General features: G+C 34.1%; 1 protein-coding gene across 2 annotated transcripts; it reads right to left on the bottom strand.

Annotated features, from left to right (window-relative positions):
- Positions 1 to 409: 409 nt before the first annotated feature.
- Positions 410 to 17,780, bottom strand: LOC145977304 (ubiquitin carboxyl-terminal hydrolase 31). Of its 2 annotated transcripts, XR_014440470.1 has the most exons (5): positions 16,341 to 17,780; positions 5,030 to 5,403; positions 2,679 to 4,095; positions 2,339 to 2,554; positions 410 to 2,193 (listed from the first exon to the last, which is right to left on the bottom strand). XR_014440470.1 is itself a non-coding variant. In XM_083109179.1 (4 exons), the coding sequence occupies exons 1-4, from the start codon at positions 17,346 to 17,348 to the stop codon at positions 2,432 to 2,434; spliced, it is 2,922 nt and encodes a 973-aa protein (XP_082965305.1). In that variant the 5' UTR covers positions 17,349 to 17,780; the 3' UTR covers positions 410 to 2,431. The 2 variants fall into 2 exon arrangements, 1 of the variants encoding a protein (XP_082965305.1); XM_083109179.1 differs by having other exon boundaries at positions 410 to 2,554.
- Positions 17,781 to 18,177: the final 397 nt, after the last annotated feature.

Below are 18,177 nucleotides of genomic sequence, written 5' to 3'. Positions count from 1 at the left end.
ATTTGAATGGGTCCCATACTCATACAGCACAGACCATGCAATATTGCTGCAATGTAACAATAATAGTCTGTGCTGTATGGGAGTATTTTCATTTAATCAATCATTAAAAATTCCCCTCCTTTTAAACATATACATGCAATCTAATAAATTAAAAAATTTCAATTTAAATACACATTTTTTTTATATTATAATAATTTTTTTTATATATAATTAATAAATGCTTAAATGCTTGAATAAGATCAAGAGATACTTGCAGGAAGATTGCCTCCTTTTAAAGCTAAATGCTCTTAATAGAAAGAAGAAGAAATATTTTTGCTTCATCTGTGTTTATTTTCACTTTTTCGTCAAATCATTCAGGATTTCTGATCATATCGTCGATAAGATATCAATAAATGTTGCGGTGTCTTAATTTACTTAAGAACCCGTTTTATTTGGTCACAATAAGAACTTTGCACGCGCATCATATAGTCAGCATTAAACCTAAAAAGATATTCAAAAAGACAACGTATCATGATATCCTTCCTTGCTTTCTTTCTTTCTTTGTCTTGTAAATGTGTAACAAAATGCAATGACGAGTGACACGAAAGCCATAAATGGGACAAAATTACATATGCAACGTGCATAAAGTGGAATGACATTTCTTCCATATATATACATTCTCTACTCTTATTCCAACAAAAGAGTAAGTAATATATAATGTTAATATATAATGTATAGATTCTTTTTCAGTCAATTTTTACCGCAATTTCTAAAATCATTATAATAACGGGTAGTAAAGGTCGCATGAATCTCACGGTTCACATCGTTGCTAATCATCGTTATATGCACTTCCTACCCGTGCCCATGATACGTGTGACTAGTAATATAAAAATTAATTAATTAATACAATAACTTAAATATCTTTCGCACACTATATATATATATATATATAATCAAATGTGTGTGTTTGTATATATATATATATATGTGTGTGTGTGTGTGTGTGTGAGAATATATATGTATATACATATATATATTATATGTTATAATATATATTATATAACATATATAATATATATAACATATGTATATAATATGTGTATATTATATATTTATATATATATATATATATATATATATAAATTCTCGTTCTTTCACTCTTTGCTCATGTTCACTACTCAACATCCGATTGGAATGATTGTTAAAAAATTGAGAGATTGAATATTTAATCGCAATAAGAGAAACCAACTGCGGACTCAAGTTTTCATTATATAGAAAAGCCATTCTCTTTCTCTCTCCCCGTGTTCTTCGTAAATTAATTATGCCTTTTTTTGCAACAGGAGTAATGTGTCCGCACGATTGGAAGAACTCGAATGACACAGCTTGTAATAATATAAACTGTAACTTATGCTGTTTCTAAACAATGAAACTCAGAGAAGGAAACTGCGAAACTAATAAAATTCGACGACTTTTGCAAAAACGAAATCTCTGTATCTAAAATAAAACGCTTATAAGTAATAAGATTGAATAATATGCTTAATAATGACGTGTGTGTATCAGTATTAATTATTTAGATAAGGCCACTAGTGGAGAGATGATACAGGTATAATATAAATATTACAATTAAACATAGATTCAAAGCAATGGTCAATGATTACATAGTATGTCCAGAAACGAAACGATATTGTAGAGAAAACGTGTATTAACGCAGATTCGATAATGTATAAATTTTTTGTTATTGTCATATACTTTCATTGTAAGATAAACACACAATGCTTACGATGTTTACGTTGACATAATATTATTAAACGCGTTACACAATTGCACGAAATTGTCATTCCGGAAATATCCTTCTTCTGGACACAATGTAGAATTTAGTTGCCTATTGTATTGAAGTTCTAGATACATAATATATAAACACTAGAAGTTTTTTTCTCTCTCTCTCTTTCTTAAGATTACGCGATTTTTTATATATAAGTATAATTGAGTATAAGGTTCTTTTAAAAAGCTATTTTTTAGCAGCTATTATTATAATATAATACAATCCACGCGAGCTGTATACAAACATGGTATTACAATTACAAAAATTACTAATGCCTCGTATTTTCTATCATCCTCAAAAGATCGCCTGCGTGTAAATTTATTACATATTTCGAAAGGACAGGCGCGGAGAGAAGCATGCCGCTGAAATCCATGTTATCTATCTCAGCATCTCTGTACAAAAAAAAATCTATATAAATTCGAGCTGGAGGAACGATTTTTTGGTGTCTCTAAATTATATCGTCCCACATTCGGTAATCGAAAAATAACGAATTTATATTCTATCGGTGTAGTCTTTCTTTCTTTTCTTTTATCTCACCCCACTCGACGTTATTCAAACATCACGGCACACCAGGCACTGTACATTGAGCATCGCTCGAGCCAGACATCTCAGCCTGGCTTATATCGTATGTTACAACGTGGATTCGTGTATCACGGTTGTATTCGGATCACTGCTGGCATTCTGAATTATTGTTGATGGTATGTGTGGCGTCAGTGTAATGGATGAAGTCTTCCGCACGGGTTTAGGGGAGGCCTGCAAACAAATATTAATTTACAACACGTTTGTTTCTCTTTTCTCTGATTTAATTTCAGAAAAAAATGAAACATGAAACATATATTTGGTCTTGATAATAGTAGAAGAGATGTGTATTGCGTACCCATTCTCTTCTGCAAGGCGCCTCGTCGTCCGAATAGTGATCCATCTGTCCGATGTCGGTTTCCGTCGCCGCGTTCCTCTTCTTTGGCTGCAAAGTCGCGTAATTGCCGCAACCTCTAGTGAAATTAGTCATATTCTTCTCCTCGACAATCTTCTCCTGGCAGAGTATCTCTTGCGATTTACTTTGTTTATTGTTCGTAACATCACTGGTGCTCTTGTTGTTGAAATAAAACGGCGGCATTTTCGATACCCAGTGATCCAGACCAGAACCGGCCGAGCTCGTGGACGCTGCGGATGAATTTCCCGTGGAATTATTGGACAAGCCTCTTCGTTGATAAAATAACATGTACGCCGAGTTAGTGATTAGATTCGTGTCGTTCACCGCTTCCACGCGCGTGTCGTCGAAGCAGTACCATTGCGTGTCGTACGGATTTCGACAAAACGCCGTGTAATGCCCACCCTGGAGATCCTGCCCGTGATGATTGCATATCGCATAGAGGTCGTACACATTCTCATCGTACTTGGGGATATTGTGTTGTCGCGGACGCGGTTTCTTCCAAGGCGACCAGCCCAGGCCACCCAGACTGGTGACACTATTATGCGTCGCCTGAACGCCATTGTGGGCCAGATGCGGCGTCATATCGAAGCCGTACAAAGGAAAGTCCACCAGCATAGTCAACTTGGACGTTGACCGCTGCTTAGACTGCTGGCGGAATCTCTTCAAGTGTATGACTAATATATCAGGCAACGACCAGAGACCCAGTTTTTTCACAACTTCCTGTTTCTTGTTGCAGTAAGGACAATGCCACGCATCCTCCGCGCCCAGTATCTCCGCACGCGTGTACAGATCGAAACATTCCTCCAGGGTGACCGCGCCACCCAACTCGGAATTGGTCTTCAGCTGTTTCACGCTGGCGTGCTCCTCAATCTGATCGCTATCGTCCTGTATAATATTGCGCTTGGTGGCCTCGTCCCATTCGAGGATCAGCTTCACGTGCTGCGGCCCGGAATCGTCCGCGCAAAGTGCTAATGCTTGCTCGATCTGCTCGGTATAGAGCGGATGCTCGACGCAAGGATCGATACAGGGATGCTCGTCTTGAATCGGCGTCGCTGCCGGATCCGCCACGCGAATATTGAAAAGTCCGGGGCTTTGGCTGGTCGTGAGAACGTCGTCCGCCAGCGTACTGTGCATCTCCTTGAGTAATAGTTTCTGCAAATCCTCGTACGATGTTTCCCGCGAAACCTGCATCGTATACGGGCTGCCGAAACGATGCTTCAGATCCCCCTTTACGAGAACATTGATCCACACCAGCAAGATGTATGCTTGTTCCGTAGGCTCCTTCAATTGTGGCAGTTCGATGCAGTAAAGCGGGTCGTTCTCCATAATCACGGATAGAGGTTGACAGTCGGAGAAGGTTCTGCGGAGAAAAATATCTCTTATTTTCTTTCCTCTTGTGTTCTTTTCATCATTATTGAAATGTGTGAGCTATATCTATGTAAATGACACGAAGCACTGCGAAGTGTAACTGAAACAATATACATATGTGTAAACCGATGGAAATTGTTAAGAAAATTTTTTTCGTACTTTTCCATTTTTTATACTCTCTTATCATAATATGTAAATAAAATTCATTAATTTTCATTAGAGATATTTGCTTTATATATTTTTTTATATTATTTTTAATATAAAACTTATAATGTATATTTTAACGTGGAATTTTTAATCCTTTCATATATTTTTCTTTTAAAATTTTAACAAATTTGTTTTCTGGAGGTTTTTTTGAATCCAAAACTGATACTAAAATTTTCAATTTTAAAAAACTCAAAATAGCAAATCCAACATGGCAGAAAATTATAAATTTTTTCCCTTTAAATTCGGATTCTGTGGCTCAAAAAACTCTTAAAGAGAAAGTTTTAAAAAAATACAATTAGTCTGAATAGTACAGAAAATATTGTATTTTTATATAAAATTAATAAAAAATTAATAAAAAATATGAAAATTCTGAAAAAATTTTGAAAAATACTTTAGTCTACTAAGTTCATAAAAAATTGCCCTTTTAATTTTCATAATAGATTAGAATTTCTTCATGAAAAAGTACTAATTTTGACTATTTATTTTTATATATGATATTTTTCAATTAATAATTAATGACTTCATAGTTTTTTTTTTACATTTTTGTTGTAGAGATCTTGTAGAAACAAAAAACCCGGTATTTGTTGTTAAAAAAATAGTGAAAAAACTGGAAGAAAAAGGTGGATCGCCATCCAAAGTGTTAATAAATATCTTTCGCTTTAGTTTACTAAAAAAAATCTTTTTTTTGCCGTTACAAGTTCATTGTTTCTTGTCTTTACCTGTGAAATCCTTCGTCATGGATCTCGGTTAATAGCATATGATTCTCGTCTACGCCGGTGTCGCTGGCAAGGATTTCTCTCAGCTCTCTCACGTTCGCCGCTTGATTCACGCTCACGCCGATCTTGACTTGCCGGGGTTGCTGAGACGTGTAGAGGACGTTCACGTAGAGATTCATCTGACGGTGATTCTGCGGCACCGGTACCGACACACAGAGAAAAGGGTCGAAGGTGTTGGATTGCCGGTGACATCTCGGACAGGTCAAACTAGACCGAAACTGTGCTTGAAACACGGCGTGCACGAAGGAGTTGTTACATCGTACGTGATTCGCTAGGGTCTCTGCGGCGACGATGTCATCGGGTCTGCCAAATGAATTCTGCGAACAGAGAGAGAGAGAGAGAGAAAATTAGAATATGTAAAATAAAAATAAATGATAAATTAAAGAGAGAAAATTAGAATATTTAAAATAAAATAAAATAATAAATTAAATGATAAATTAAATAATAAAATTAATATTCCCTGTCAAGAATTAATAAGAATATATATACAGGGTGTCTACTAAAATTTTAAGAATTCATTGAAAATTTCATGATTTGCCAGATTTTCAAAATTTCAGGTAAAGTTTTTTTATGTAACTTTCTAAAAAAATAAATTTTTTTATTGCATGCGTTTTCTAATATTTTTCACTATCGTATGAAAAACAAAGCTTTTTAAGTTTCAAGATGTTATATTTATAAATATAAATTGAAAACATCTGAATAACTTTCATAAGATAAACATTTTCTTTGCATAAAATTTTCATTTCTTATCAATAAAAATTAAAATACAAAATACGTACATTCTTAAGACATTAAATACAAAAATCAAAATAGATATATATTTATAATATATTTTATACGCATAATTTACTGTTTACACTATAAGAGTAAAATTATCAGAGAGAGAATTTAAAAAAAAATTCCCTAATTCCCAATTAAATTCCACGAGAAAATTCTCTGATTTTTCTACAAAAAATACAAAATCCCTGAGAATTTCCGATTTTTCATAGAGTAGGCACTCTGACGTAATAGTTGAATAATAATTGAAAGAAAACAGCTGTTTTTCCAAATACAACTGTCAAATATTTCGCATCAACCTGACTGAATAAATCTTCTTTTTATTTAATAGCGCGGTTTTTACGTAATCTAATTATCTCGGACAAAGCTGACTGCCGGTTAATACGAAGCCGTACACAACACACCGGCAGACGACAGCGAACGTAAGTAGATTCGCGCGATCAGCCACATTATATACGTGGTACATTAACGCGAAACTCGGTTACCGCTTCAAGGTGCATAACGACAATCATTTGTAAAGCTATTAATAGATCACAGCCGCTTGACAGCTCCCTTTATCGCGTCGGCACCCACTGCCTCTCCTCCTCCTGCTCCTGTCGCTGGAGGGAAGACGCGGAACATCAGAGAAAAGTGCCGACCGAACGCGACGCTAACGAACTCGGCCTGTCACAATTATTATTGATGTGTTAAAATTTATACACTCATTAACGTCGCATTTAGCGATCTAACGTCAGGATATACACTTGGGTATTGCACGATTCAATATCCAAGAATCTATAACGGAAATGATTTATTAAACACGTATCATATCATCGAGAATATGATATGATCTTTAGAGAAAAAGATATGTATTTAAAAAAAATTTTATTTAAAAAATTTATTTTATTTGAGGTCAGTTTGCGTGGAAAAATTCGGAGAAAGAAAATCTCGCAAATGTCTAAAACTATAATTTAGATAATATCTAAAGATATAGGTATAAAGATCTATAAATATAGATAATATCTATAAATATATTTATGTAATAATAATGTATTTATATAATAATTTATATATTTATATAAAAATATATAGACAATATCTAGAACTATAATAATAGATACATAATTATTTTTTGATATTTGTTTTTATGACGTAATTAAATGATTTAATATCCTAAATAATCGAGGCTTAAGCGAATCGCTATCTTCCGATATTTTATTATCATTTGATAAGTTTACTTGTGCAAATATGTGCGTAAATATTTATATATATTTCAAATATTTCAAGAATTTAAATTTATCGCACAGATCTGGAGCGAAGTACTTATCTGAAATAATAATTAAGGATTTAAGTTTGCCAAATAAAATGTAATCAATAAAAATCTCATTCGAATTAAACCGGAAAAATATCGCAGAGAAATAATAATTTACCATTTCCGTAAAATAACTATCTACCGTGTATCTCTTCGTCTAGTTTCACTGTAATACGGTATAAGATACAACGAGAGAGAAAGTCCCTCTTAGTAGATAATAAGTTTTCAAAGTTGCGTTTTTTTATAGACCTTTGACTGGCTTGTGTCGATATAAGTGCGATTTCATAGAGGACTATAAGAACTTGATTTTACTGGAATGCATGAAGTAGCGGCATATCGTGCGTTCAACGCAGGTGGTAGAAAACTTTATGCGTACAACTATTTGAACTTGCTAAGAGGATGATACTAAACTTATATAGGAAAGTTACACAGGAGTATATAGGTGTCATTATCGACTAGCTATTCTTATGCGCATTGCATAGATTTGTTACTATAAATGAAAAAGATATGTATCCATATGTAACACACAGTTCTTGGAAGAAAAACAATATTACATCGAATAAAATACAGTAAAATTATTGTTAAATAATTTAATAGAATGTTTAGATAATATCAAGTATTATTTATTATGAAAAAAAAAAAAAATATCACAAATATAAAAACCTACGTAATCAAGTAATTAAATATTAAAAAGTGAAATAATAATATTGTTGAAAAATTACAATTAATTAATATTATATTAATATAATATTAATATAATATTCATATTATATTAATATAACATTAATATAATATTAATATAATATTCATATTATATTAATATAACATTAATATAATATTAATATAATATTAATATTAATATAATTATATTGTTATATTATTAATAATAATTATGCACAGAAATGTATAATAAAAAATAGAATTTAAAAATATAATTTTGATACAGAACAAAATTACTCCTATTTTTTGTATCCCAGATTCACAATGAAATAACTATGTTATCACAAAGTTATATAGCATACAATATGTAATGTAAAAAAAAAATGTTTCGATATGATATCGATGACGAAATGTGCAGCTTATGTAATATCTCTTAGAGATATGTAATTTTTCAACAATAAAGGATTCCTCGACGACAGAGTTGTTAACGCGAAATACCGCAACTGATAGCACTTTGCAAAAACGCCACGCGATATCCGTTGCGTTCCGAGGTACCCGTGTAATTTGTAACACGCGATGAAAAAAAACCACAAAATGGGGTATAATTATCGGACTTGTCACACAGGATGTATCAACGATCCGGTTACCGGAAGTAATTTCCGATATGCGTACTGGAGCGATTCGCGATTGGAGCTTACAATTGGTCAATGTCAGATCGGTGCACGTGCACTCGCAAGACTCACATGTAACAAATGTCACATACACTTCCAATCGATAATGGATCTATACGTATCGGTAATACACCCTACTCTAATTCCTGCCATTGATCCTCTTTTAGATTCTCGTACTGGAAAATACCGTTTAATATATTCAATATTCTCCCTCACATAAAGGGTATTGCTTATTGATAACGAGCAGTATCCAGATAACAGGCTTTATAAATATTAGATGCTAGATATTAAATGATCGCATGCGAGACGCCAATTTTATATCAACGATCACCTTCACGTGACATGATTTCTTTCATAAAAAAATACGCTCCAATTTTCGCGAAATATATATTTATATCAATTTATATTCAATATCTATACTTCATATTTCTATTCATACATAATCTTTGACTAATGGATACAAAAAATGTTTACTTTATAATATTAAAAAAATATTAATAAATATTAATATTAATATATTATTAAAATATTAATATTAATATTTTAAAATTATATTAATATTTTATTAATATTAATATTAATAAAATTTATTAATATTAATATTTTAAAAATTATATTAAAATATTAATATTAATATTAATATTAAAAAAATGTTTACTTTATAAGAACATCGTATAACTTTCGTTTATTTCATATGCAACGATCCAATAATTAAATGTGCCAAAATTTCGCGGCCAAATCTCTCTTTCTAATATATTAAAGAATATATTTCTTCTCGTTTATAAGATGAGCTTGTTATTCCATGATCCAATTGCCTCCTGCTCGCATGAAATGGAAAAAATTCGCGCGATTTATAATTATTGATGCATTAATTTCGGCCTTCAGAATGCGTGCACCGAATGCGTATACGATGCAATTATCGACGCATGGAATTCGAAATATGTGCAGAAACAGCATAATTTTTTTTTATCATCATTGCGTGTACGAAGGATGATGGGCGTGACGTTATTTTCCCCCTGTATCCGAGCTGATCTCGCTATAAGCGTGCTATAAATAGTGTTATGTAAATATTTTGCTAACAATTACATTGACTCCTTTCCCTTTCCTCTTTTCTTATATTAAAAGACGAGTTACATTTGCGTCATCGATTGGCCGGATTAATTCTCTCTTATTTTTTCTCAAATAAAAATATATCTATCTAGATTTGTTTTCACTGTTAACATATGTATTTTTATTAACTTGTTGACAGAATTGCGAATGAGTCATTGCGACTTTTCGCTCCCTGTGATTTACAATTATGATTAAAATAATAATTAAAAGTAACAATTATAATGATTAAAAAATAATAATAATGAAAAATGTATAATTATGATTAAAATGAGAATTAAAAATAATTATAATAATGAATTAAAAATAATAATTAAAATTAGTACATTACATCGCAAACAAGAGATAAAGATTTTCTTTTAATATAATTTGAATGATCTTGAAATTTTTACACTTTGATTAATCATAATGATATAAATATATTTTTGTAATTTTTATTCCACGAATAATGTACTATTTAAGCATTGATTTTTAGCGGAGACGCGCACAGTATCCAAGATAAAAATTGACAAATTAAAAGAAATTTATCGTAAGACAAAATAAATTATCAGTTATTAATTTCTTATAATTACTAAATTCATTAACTGTCACATTTATAAGAGACAAAAACCAGATCATGTTAGAAAATAAATATTTCAATACATTCGCACGCATATCCTAGATATGGAATAATTTATCAGGTCTGCGAGACAGAAGCCGTGCTGATCGATCGTAAAGTGCGAAATGCACGACATCGCGAGATGCACGTGCACATCGGTGCCGGATGACAGTAGTTAAGGTCACATCGTAATTCACAAAAAACGCACTGAGATGTAAACTGATAACTGGATCTCCTCATGGCCCCATTCAAGGCCGGTCCTCGTTACGGTACTGGCTCCTGTTCGACTCCGGTTTCTTCGACTCCGGTGCTCGACTTTACGGACGACGCGATTGTACGTTTCGCGTGAATGTATGTCGGGGCCTGTGCACATACGTGGTTTCTCGAGAGGCATTCTCGAGAAAAATGTGCGAGGTGTACTCTTTTCGCTCGAGAAGATAAAAAAAAAGACTTGGCAGCGAGATAAAATTGATTAAGTGTGTTCGCTTTGATCAATATGGGTCTGTCAACTTATCACGTCTAATGTTCCCAATAGTGAAATGCATGTAGATGATCATTTATATAATTTTTACATAAAATAAATGTATTTTACAAGTTTCATATGATGTGTGTAAAAATTTCAAGACTCCTCGAATTATTCAAATTATTTAAATTATATTAGAAAAAATAGCTTTAGCTCTTGTTTGCGATGTAATGTACTAATTCTAATTATTATTTTTAATCGTAATTACTTTTTAATTATTATAATTATTTTTAATTTTTATTTTAATCATAATTATAAATCATACATTTTATTATGGAACAATTTATTGTTTAATTTTTACATAATAAAAAATTTTTGCATAAAATAAATGTATTTGACAAGACAAGAGGGGACGATAGATGTGAAAAATATAATCATATTATTTCTGAAAATATAATTTTCTTAAAATAAAAATATATAAAATATCATGAGTAGAAAATATATTTTTACTCGTTTCATTTTGTGCAATGTTTATTTTAATTAAGTTAGCTTCGATCTTATTTATAAATTAAAATAATCTCGAGAAATTTCAATAACTGCACGTTTTTTATTTTCTAACTCAATTCCATGTATTCAAAATGATGTCAACAATATGATTAATCCATATTGTATGTTTAATTTAAAAATATCTATACAATATTTAGAAAATTACATAAGAATTATCGCCTGCTTGGTTTCGTATTTTGCTTCAAAAAATACGAAAATTTATGTGTTATTGAGTGGAGATAAAACTATCTTTTTCGTGATTTTTAAACAGTAACATGGCCAATAATCGATGAAGCGTCACATTTTATTGATATTCGAGATCGAATTATCGGACTTTTCGATAGAAGAGAAACAATCTTATCTCCCCGGCTCAGCAAACGATTTATAAACGCAATCGAGGACCGAATGATAAGATAACAGTGGGAGATGAATAATTGCAGAGAAATGAAGATATGGAGATGCAACAAACGTGTCTGTTTGCCCATAATTTACAGTGCATTGTAAATTGTTATTTTTATATCCCCTCGCTTTCGATGGATGGAAAAACATAATTATTTAAGCTGAAAGAAATCGCAATATAATCACCGATATTTTTTTAAATGACTATTTTATTTAGGCTGAAAAAAATCACGATATAATCACGATATTTTTCAATGATATTAGAGATAATGATTGATAATTGTGACATTTTATGACGATTTCGTAACGATTTCGTGACGTATTAAATCAGTAATAATCAATAATTGATAATCGTCACGTTTAATCTGAATGATTCTATAAGAGGTTTTAAATAAGCAATTTATGAATTTTAAAAATTTTATATGATTAAAAAATTTTGAATAATTTTATAAAATTTTATTTTTGATATTTTAATTTTTATTTTATTATTTGAATTATAATATAATTCAATATATACATAAACGTATTACATCACAGTGTCAAAATTATCTGATAGACTCTAGTAATTACTTAGGAAAACAGGAGGATAGAGGCAATTCTTTTATGTGTTATATAATATTTTTAGGCTAAACATATTCGTCCAACCTTCCATTTACTTTCATGCTATCTTACCTTGGAATTTCAATGTTGGAAAACGTAATACGTATTTTCGTACGTGAAACAAATTTGGGTTAAGGTCTCGATGGGTTGGTCGTTTTGATTTACTTGATTCGTAAAGTGGTAGATAAAAAAATAAAGCCAAAGTCTGTCGCAATTCGTTTTGTGTACAATCATCAAATTGTACTTATATAAGCAGAGATGTAGACAATACTTTATTTGAATAAATTTATATAAATTATTCGTGACAAATGCATTTCAATAACATTTTACTCGATTAAACAATTTTTTAAATAATTATCCGGAAAATATTCTCATTATCTCGATTATTTATATAAATATAATTAAAATCTTTTTTAAATAATTATCCGGAAAATATTCTCGATTTTTACCTCGATTATTTATATTTATTAATTATATAAATATAAGTAAAATCTTTTTTTATCATATAAATATTGATTAAAGAGTTTTAATTTCAAAGGTTATATTGGAAACCGAGGGGTAAACCGCTGATCAAAATTATGTACACTAATGCCTACTAATGCCCAATTCCTGGACATTACTGCTAAATTTTTAAAATTTAATAATAAATTTTAATCAATTTAAAATTATTATTTGGAAGAAAAGACTTAATAATACTTTAATAACATCCATAATACGCATTAATACTTCAATAAAACCTAATAATGCCCAAGTAATGCCCAAGCAATGCCCAGTAATGCCTCAAATCTGTACACCGCAATGCCCTCAGCGGTTTACCCCTCGTTGGAAACTGACGAAAAAAAACTGAAGTAAATTAAGCAGAAAAATTTAAAAGAAAAATTAAATACATACATGAATGCTGGCTTACACATTTAATGAAAATTCAAATAGCATGTACTGTATTAATATTATGGCAGCAAGTAATATAAACAACCAATAATCCAAATATCTAACAATGTAACAATACAAACAACGGGTAGAATTTTAATTGAATAACATAGTGAATGAAAATTTAATCGAATGATGTGCGTGTTTTTGCTTTTGAAAATTAATTAATATTTCAAAAACAATCAATCTTTTTTCAAATATCAAAAAACAACAACTCGTAGCGTTTTCTCTCTTCCTCCCATCCTCTTCTTCTATCTTTATATACAGGGTGAGTCACTTAAGACCAGCCACCCGAATAACTGTTTTAGTTAAAAATATGTAACTGTTAATTGCAAATAACATATTTTTACTTAAAAACAACTAAGTGTTTTCTTTACACCAATTGATTCCTTTCATTATTTTGTACATAAAAGTATTGAGGTAAGATCATCGAAAAAAGAATATTTTACGAGATACTTTATGGTTTATATAAAATTAAGAAATTACTTCGTCTTATAACTCGAAAAGTATTTAATGAAAAATAACTTAATTATAGTGTTTTGGAAAGCTCTTGAGATAAGCTACAAGAATATGTAATAAGAAATAAGAGTTTCCATTTAAAATTTTTAAGTTGACCCTCAAATCTCCTACACGCTTCCACCTGGGAAAAAATGTTCCCCCTAACATGACGTCCCCCTCGATAATAAATAATTTTTACTTCAAACATTTTTTCCTATCACTAAAATTGTAGGAGTTATTCGGTCTTAAGTGACTCACCCTGTATATTGCAGATTTAAATTCTTACGATGCTCTCGGAGGAGCAAAGAACAGAAGGAGATCTCACGAAAGGCGGTCACCAGCTGACGATAAACGTAATAATTTCTAATCTCTCGAGAGATTTTATTTTTCTTAAATCGACCTTAAGAAGAAACGTCATCGTCGAAAATCCGTGCATCTCAGCAGCGACTGTCGTCGCGTTTCCGGCTTTTCCCCGAGACGCACGTGCGTTCAGAGTTGAAGATTAAAGCACCCACACGGTTATTCTCGTCTCGTCTCCATTCTCCGCGATGTGCTCGCGCCATTATTCGTCACGCATGCGAGAGAGAGAGAGAGAGAGAGAGAGAGAGAGAGAAAGAGAGACAGAGAAAGAGAGATATTGTCAACGCAAGCTACGTGTGCAATCGTGCCTACGCACGATATATGCGTTCGGCTTCATGCACGCGATTCCAGAGAGAGAGGAAAAAGGAGAGAGAGAGAGAGAGAGAGAGAGGGAGGGAGGGAGGGAGAGAGAGGGAGGGAGAGACAGAGACTTTCGTCGCGCGTTTCTTACATCGGCGGCCACGACGAGCCAAAAAGAAAGTTTCTTTCGTCGTGACGACCAGCTTGACGATTAAATTACACCGAGGAATGCAGTTAATTGGCTGCTATGCTTTTAAACCACCACCACGTGTTTCGTTTTAATTAGATTTTATTCGTTCTGCCTGAGTTTCTTCGGATTTTACTGTCGAGATGCCGTTATTTTAATGCTAGAAAGTGTCGATTCGTTTTTCCTTCCCTTTTTCCTCGACATGATATATTGGGTCAATATTACTATATTAACAAAAAATAATATTCATCGATTTGCATGTTAGAGCATAAATATTAAGAATATATTAAATGTAAGTAAAGAATAAGTCTAAAATAAATATAAATGAAATATAGGAATGCTGATACTTTAATATTGTAGGCCAAATTTCTTTTTACTCGGCGAAAAGTCCTCTAAATTAATGGCTTAAAATCACATCTCTTCATATATAATCTTCATAGATAATTTCAAGATACAATTAAAATACAACTATTTTAATTGAAGGAATATAATTAAAATAATTTTGTATAATTTTTAATAATTTAATAATAATTTAATTTTTTATTAATAATTTAATAATTGTATAATTTAATTGTATAACATTCTTGATGTTATATAATTTTCTTAGTTATTGAATTATAATCTCATTTTGAAGAAGCAAAGCATCTCTCTCTCTCTCTCTCTCTCTCTCTCTCTCTTTCAAAATGTCCATTACTACTTGTTATGTCTCCCTCGTGGAAATACACACCATGGCACAGTTTTTACTCGAGGTCAAGACGCGCCGAGCATTTTTGATACACGAATAGCCACGTGTCACACCGTCATTTTCGTTTTCGCACACGACCTTTCGCTCCTCGATATTACTAAAAATATGTTCGACAACACGACTGACGGCGACGGTCTAAAAATAAAAGAAAGCAAATAATACCTTACCCGCGTAAAAAAGAAATATGACATGATCAACGGACGATTCCGACGAACCTCGATAAAAAAAAAGATATCGCCGAGTGAAAATTAAATTTCGTTTCTCGCTCGAAAAACTCTGTTTCCGCTAAGATTAAAAATAAAACGATTAAAAATAAAGCGATTAATTATTAAAACGGAACGAAGAAAAACATCAGCTGATGTCAATGACGTAAGAATTAATTAAGAACACATCACATCGCATAATTTCAGGTAAAGTCTTTAAAATATATACGCATAATTAAAAAAAGTATAATAAATTTAATTATTTAAATGTTAAATTTAAAAAAATGCCAAATGTCAAAGAAAAGAATATATTGATTAAACGTCAAAATAATATCTTTTCTCACGTGAAAAAGAAATTTAGTGTGATTAACGGATTCCGAGGGATCTGAATAAAAAAAGATAGTATCGCCGAGTGAAAATTAGATTTCGTTTCCGTGAAAATTAAATCCTATTCTCGCTAAGATTAGAAATAAAATTAATTATTAAACAATTAATTATTAAAACGGAACGAAGAAAAAAATCAGCTGATGTCGATATAAAGAATTAATTAAGAACACATCATATCGCAAATAAATTCAGTCTTTAAAACTTATAATAATTAAAATAATTATTAAATAAATAATAATTGAAAAATATATATTAAAAATTAAAAATTATAAATAAAATAATTTAAAAAATATATATTAAATAATATATATTTTATTAATATATATTTTTAATATATATTAAATATCAAAATTTTAAAATGTATCAAATATCAAATAAAAAAAGGATATATAGATTAAACGTCAAATTTCAATGACGTCACATACACGTGAGATTTATACACAACGAAGGCTCATCTTTCTCTGCTATAGAGAATCTACTAACGAGAGTCCAATTTCCATTGGCTAAAACTCGCAAGAAAAGCGCGCGCGCTCACCTTAATGATCTTGTACTTTTTCTTGGTCGCCTGATTGAGGTCCTCGTGCACCTTGTCGAGGAGCCAGAGGAGGAACTCCTGGGCGTCGTGCTGCAGGTTACCGCGGTACTGGCTGCCGTACTTGTCGACGACGCTCTTGAACGCGGTGCTCATCTCCGGGTCATACTGACAGCTCCAGATGGCCTTGAGCAGCAGCGCGAGCTGCTCGGTGATCTCGCCCCGGGTGCCGTACTTCTTCGAGTTGAGTTTGTTGCGCCGCGACAGGTCGATCTTGTACTGATCGAGGACGAAGTACTCGGCGAGGATGTCCGTGTGCGAGAGGCACTGCAGCACCGCGTTCATGAAGCACGTGTTGCCGTGGTTGCGTAGGCCTATGACGCCCGGCACCCGATCGGCCGGGATGTGGGCCGGCCGCGGGGGCGGCGGCACCCTGATGTCACCCGCGGACGAGCCGAGGTCGTCGCCGCGTTGATGATGGATCGACGCGGCGGCGGCCGCGGCCGCCGCCGCCGCGGCCTTGTGGCCCTGGACGCCCACGTTCGACATGTGGCGCACCATCTTGTTGATAAACTTCCTCCAGGAGGGCCGACGAAACACCTTCTTGCCGCAGGGCGCTTGTCGCTCCTGACAGTCCTGCACGATCTGCTGATTCCCGTGCAGCAATCTCCCCGCAGCGTTCTGTCGTTGCTGTTGCTGATGTTGCTGATATTGCTGTTGCTGGTGTTGCTGCATGATGCCCTCTGTCGCGGCGTGTCGCGACGCCGCGTTGTTCCTGACGCTAACGCACTCCTTCCCCGGATGCTCCGCGCAGTGAGACGTCTGCTGCTTCGGACGTCGCCGCGACATTCTGTTGCTGGCGTTTTGAAACGGGTTTCTCGGCAGTGTAAAGGTGCGCTTGAGCCGCGCGGCGCCGCGCGGCTCCGCGCGCTTAACCTCCTCCTCCACGCCCAGCTCACCCTCGGACACCGATTTCATCACCGACGTCGCCGTTCCCACGGCGACGTTCATCGCCAGCCGTCGCGGCTGGCTGGCTGGCTGTCGGCTGGTCGGCTCGGCTAGAGACTCGAGGTTGGAATCGACGAGGAATCCCGTTCGGTGAATCTCTGTCGCGGAAACGGTCACGCTCGTCGACGCTCACGTCACGTCACATCCCGGTCGTGGAACCGAGTCCGGGTGCTCCTCCCGCGTCTCGATCGCGACGCGACCGATCTCACCACCGCCGCCACCACCACGTTGTTGCTGATCGTCGACGACACCCACCACCGCGGCACGCGGACCCGCAGCCCGTACACGGCGCTCGTACGCGCAACACCTCGCACGGAAACTGCGGCACCACGGCGGCCATTTGCCGCGTATCGGGGATCGGCGGCGGAAGAAGCGGGGGGGAGGGAGGTTAGGTTCCGCGATTTCTTCGCGCACACGACACGGCCCAGGGCATAGACCGCGCGCGATACTCGAGAGAAGCGATAGCCGCGCTGTCTCGTTCTTACCTAGGGGGCGTTGGGTGTCTGAGCTACAGCGCCGTCATCTGGCGGTCGATTTTGGAATATTGTACACGTGGCGTCCGCTTTTGTTGAGCGACGATATCGAAGGGAATTCGAGTAAAGGATTTGAATCTTGGCTAAGGGGAAATTCGAATCCTCGCCTAAGTAGGGTGATTTGGATCTTTAATCTCTATTCTAAATGGAGAGGGTTTCTGCTGAGTGGAATTTGTATTTCTCGAAATCTGAGATTTACATATATATATTATGTATATGTGAAATATATATTTTTAATTTTATTTAAAAAGAAGGAAATTGAAGGAGATTAAATTTCTTTGATAAATACGCAGGTAGCA

This window comes from Camponotus vicinus, unplaced genomic scaffold (assembly GCF_025532165.1).
Source record: "Camponotus vicinus isolate PSW18456_S1 unplaced genomic scaffold, iyCamVici1.0 SCAF_1, whole genome shotgun sequence".
NCBI lineage: Eukaryota > Metazoa > Arthropoda > Insecta > Hymenoptera > Formicidae > Camponotus > Camponotus vicinus.
Note: the sequence above shows the minus strand (reverse complement) of the source record. Positions and strands in the feature narration are given on the sequence as shown.

Bases quoted from the DNA above. Each gene is read 5' to 3' on its own strand.
- LOC145977304 (XM_083109179.1), bottom strand. From the start codon at position 17,348: ATGAACGTCGCCGTGGGAACGGCGACGTCGGTGATGAAATCGGTGTCC. The intron at 5,404-16,340 runs GTGAGCGCGCGC...CTCTGTTCGCAG, and splicing joins AAAAGTACAAGATCATTAAG to AATTCATTTGGCAGACCCGA. The intron at 2,555-2,678 runs GTACGCAATACA...ATTTGTTTGCAG, and splicing joins CGCCTTGCAGAAGAGAATGG to GCCTCCCCTAAACCCGTGCG.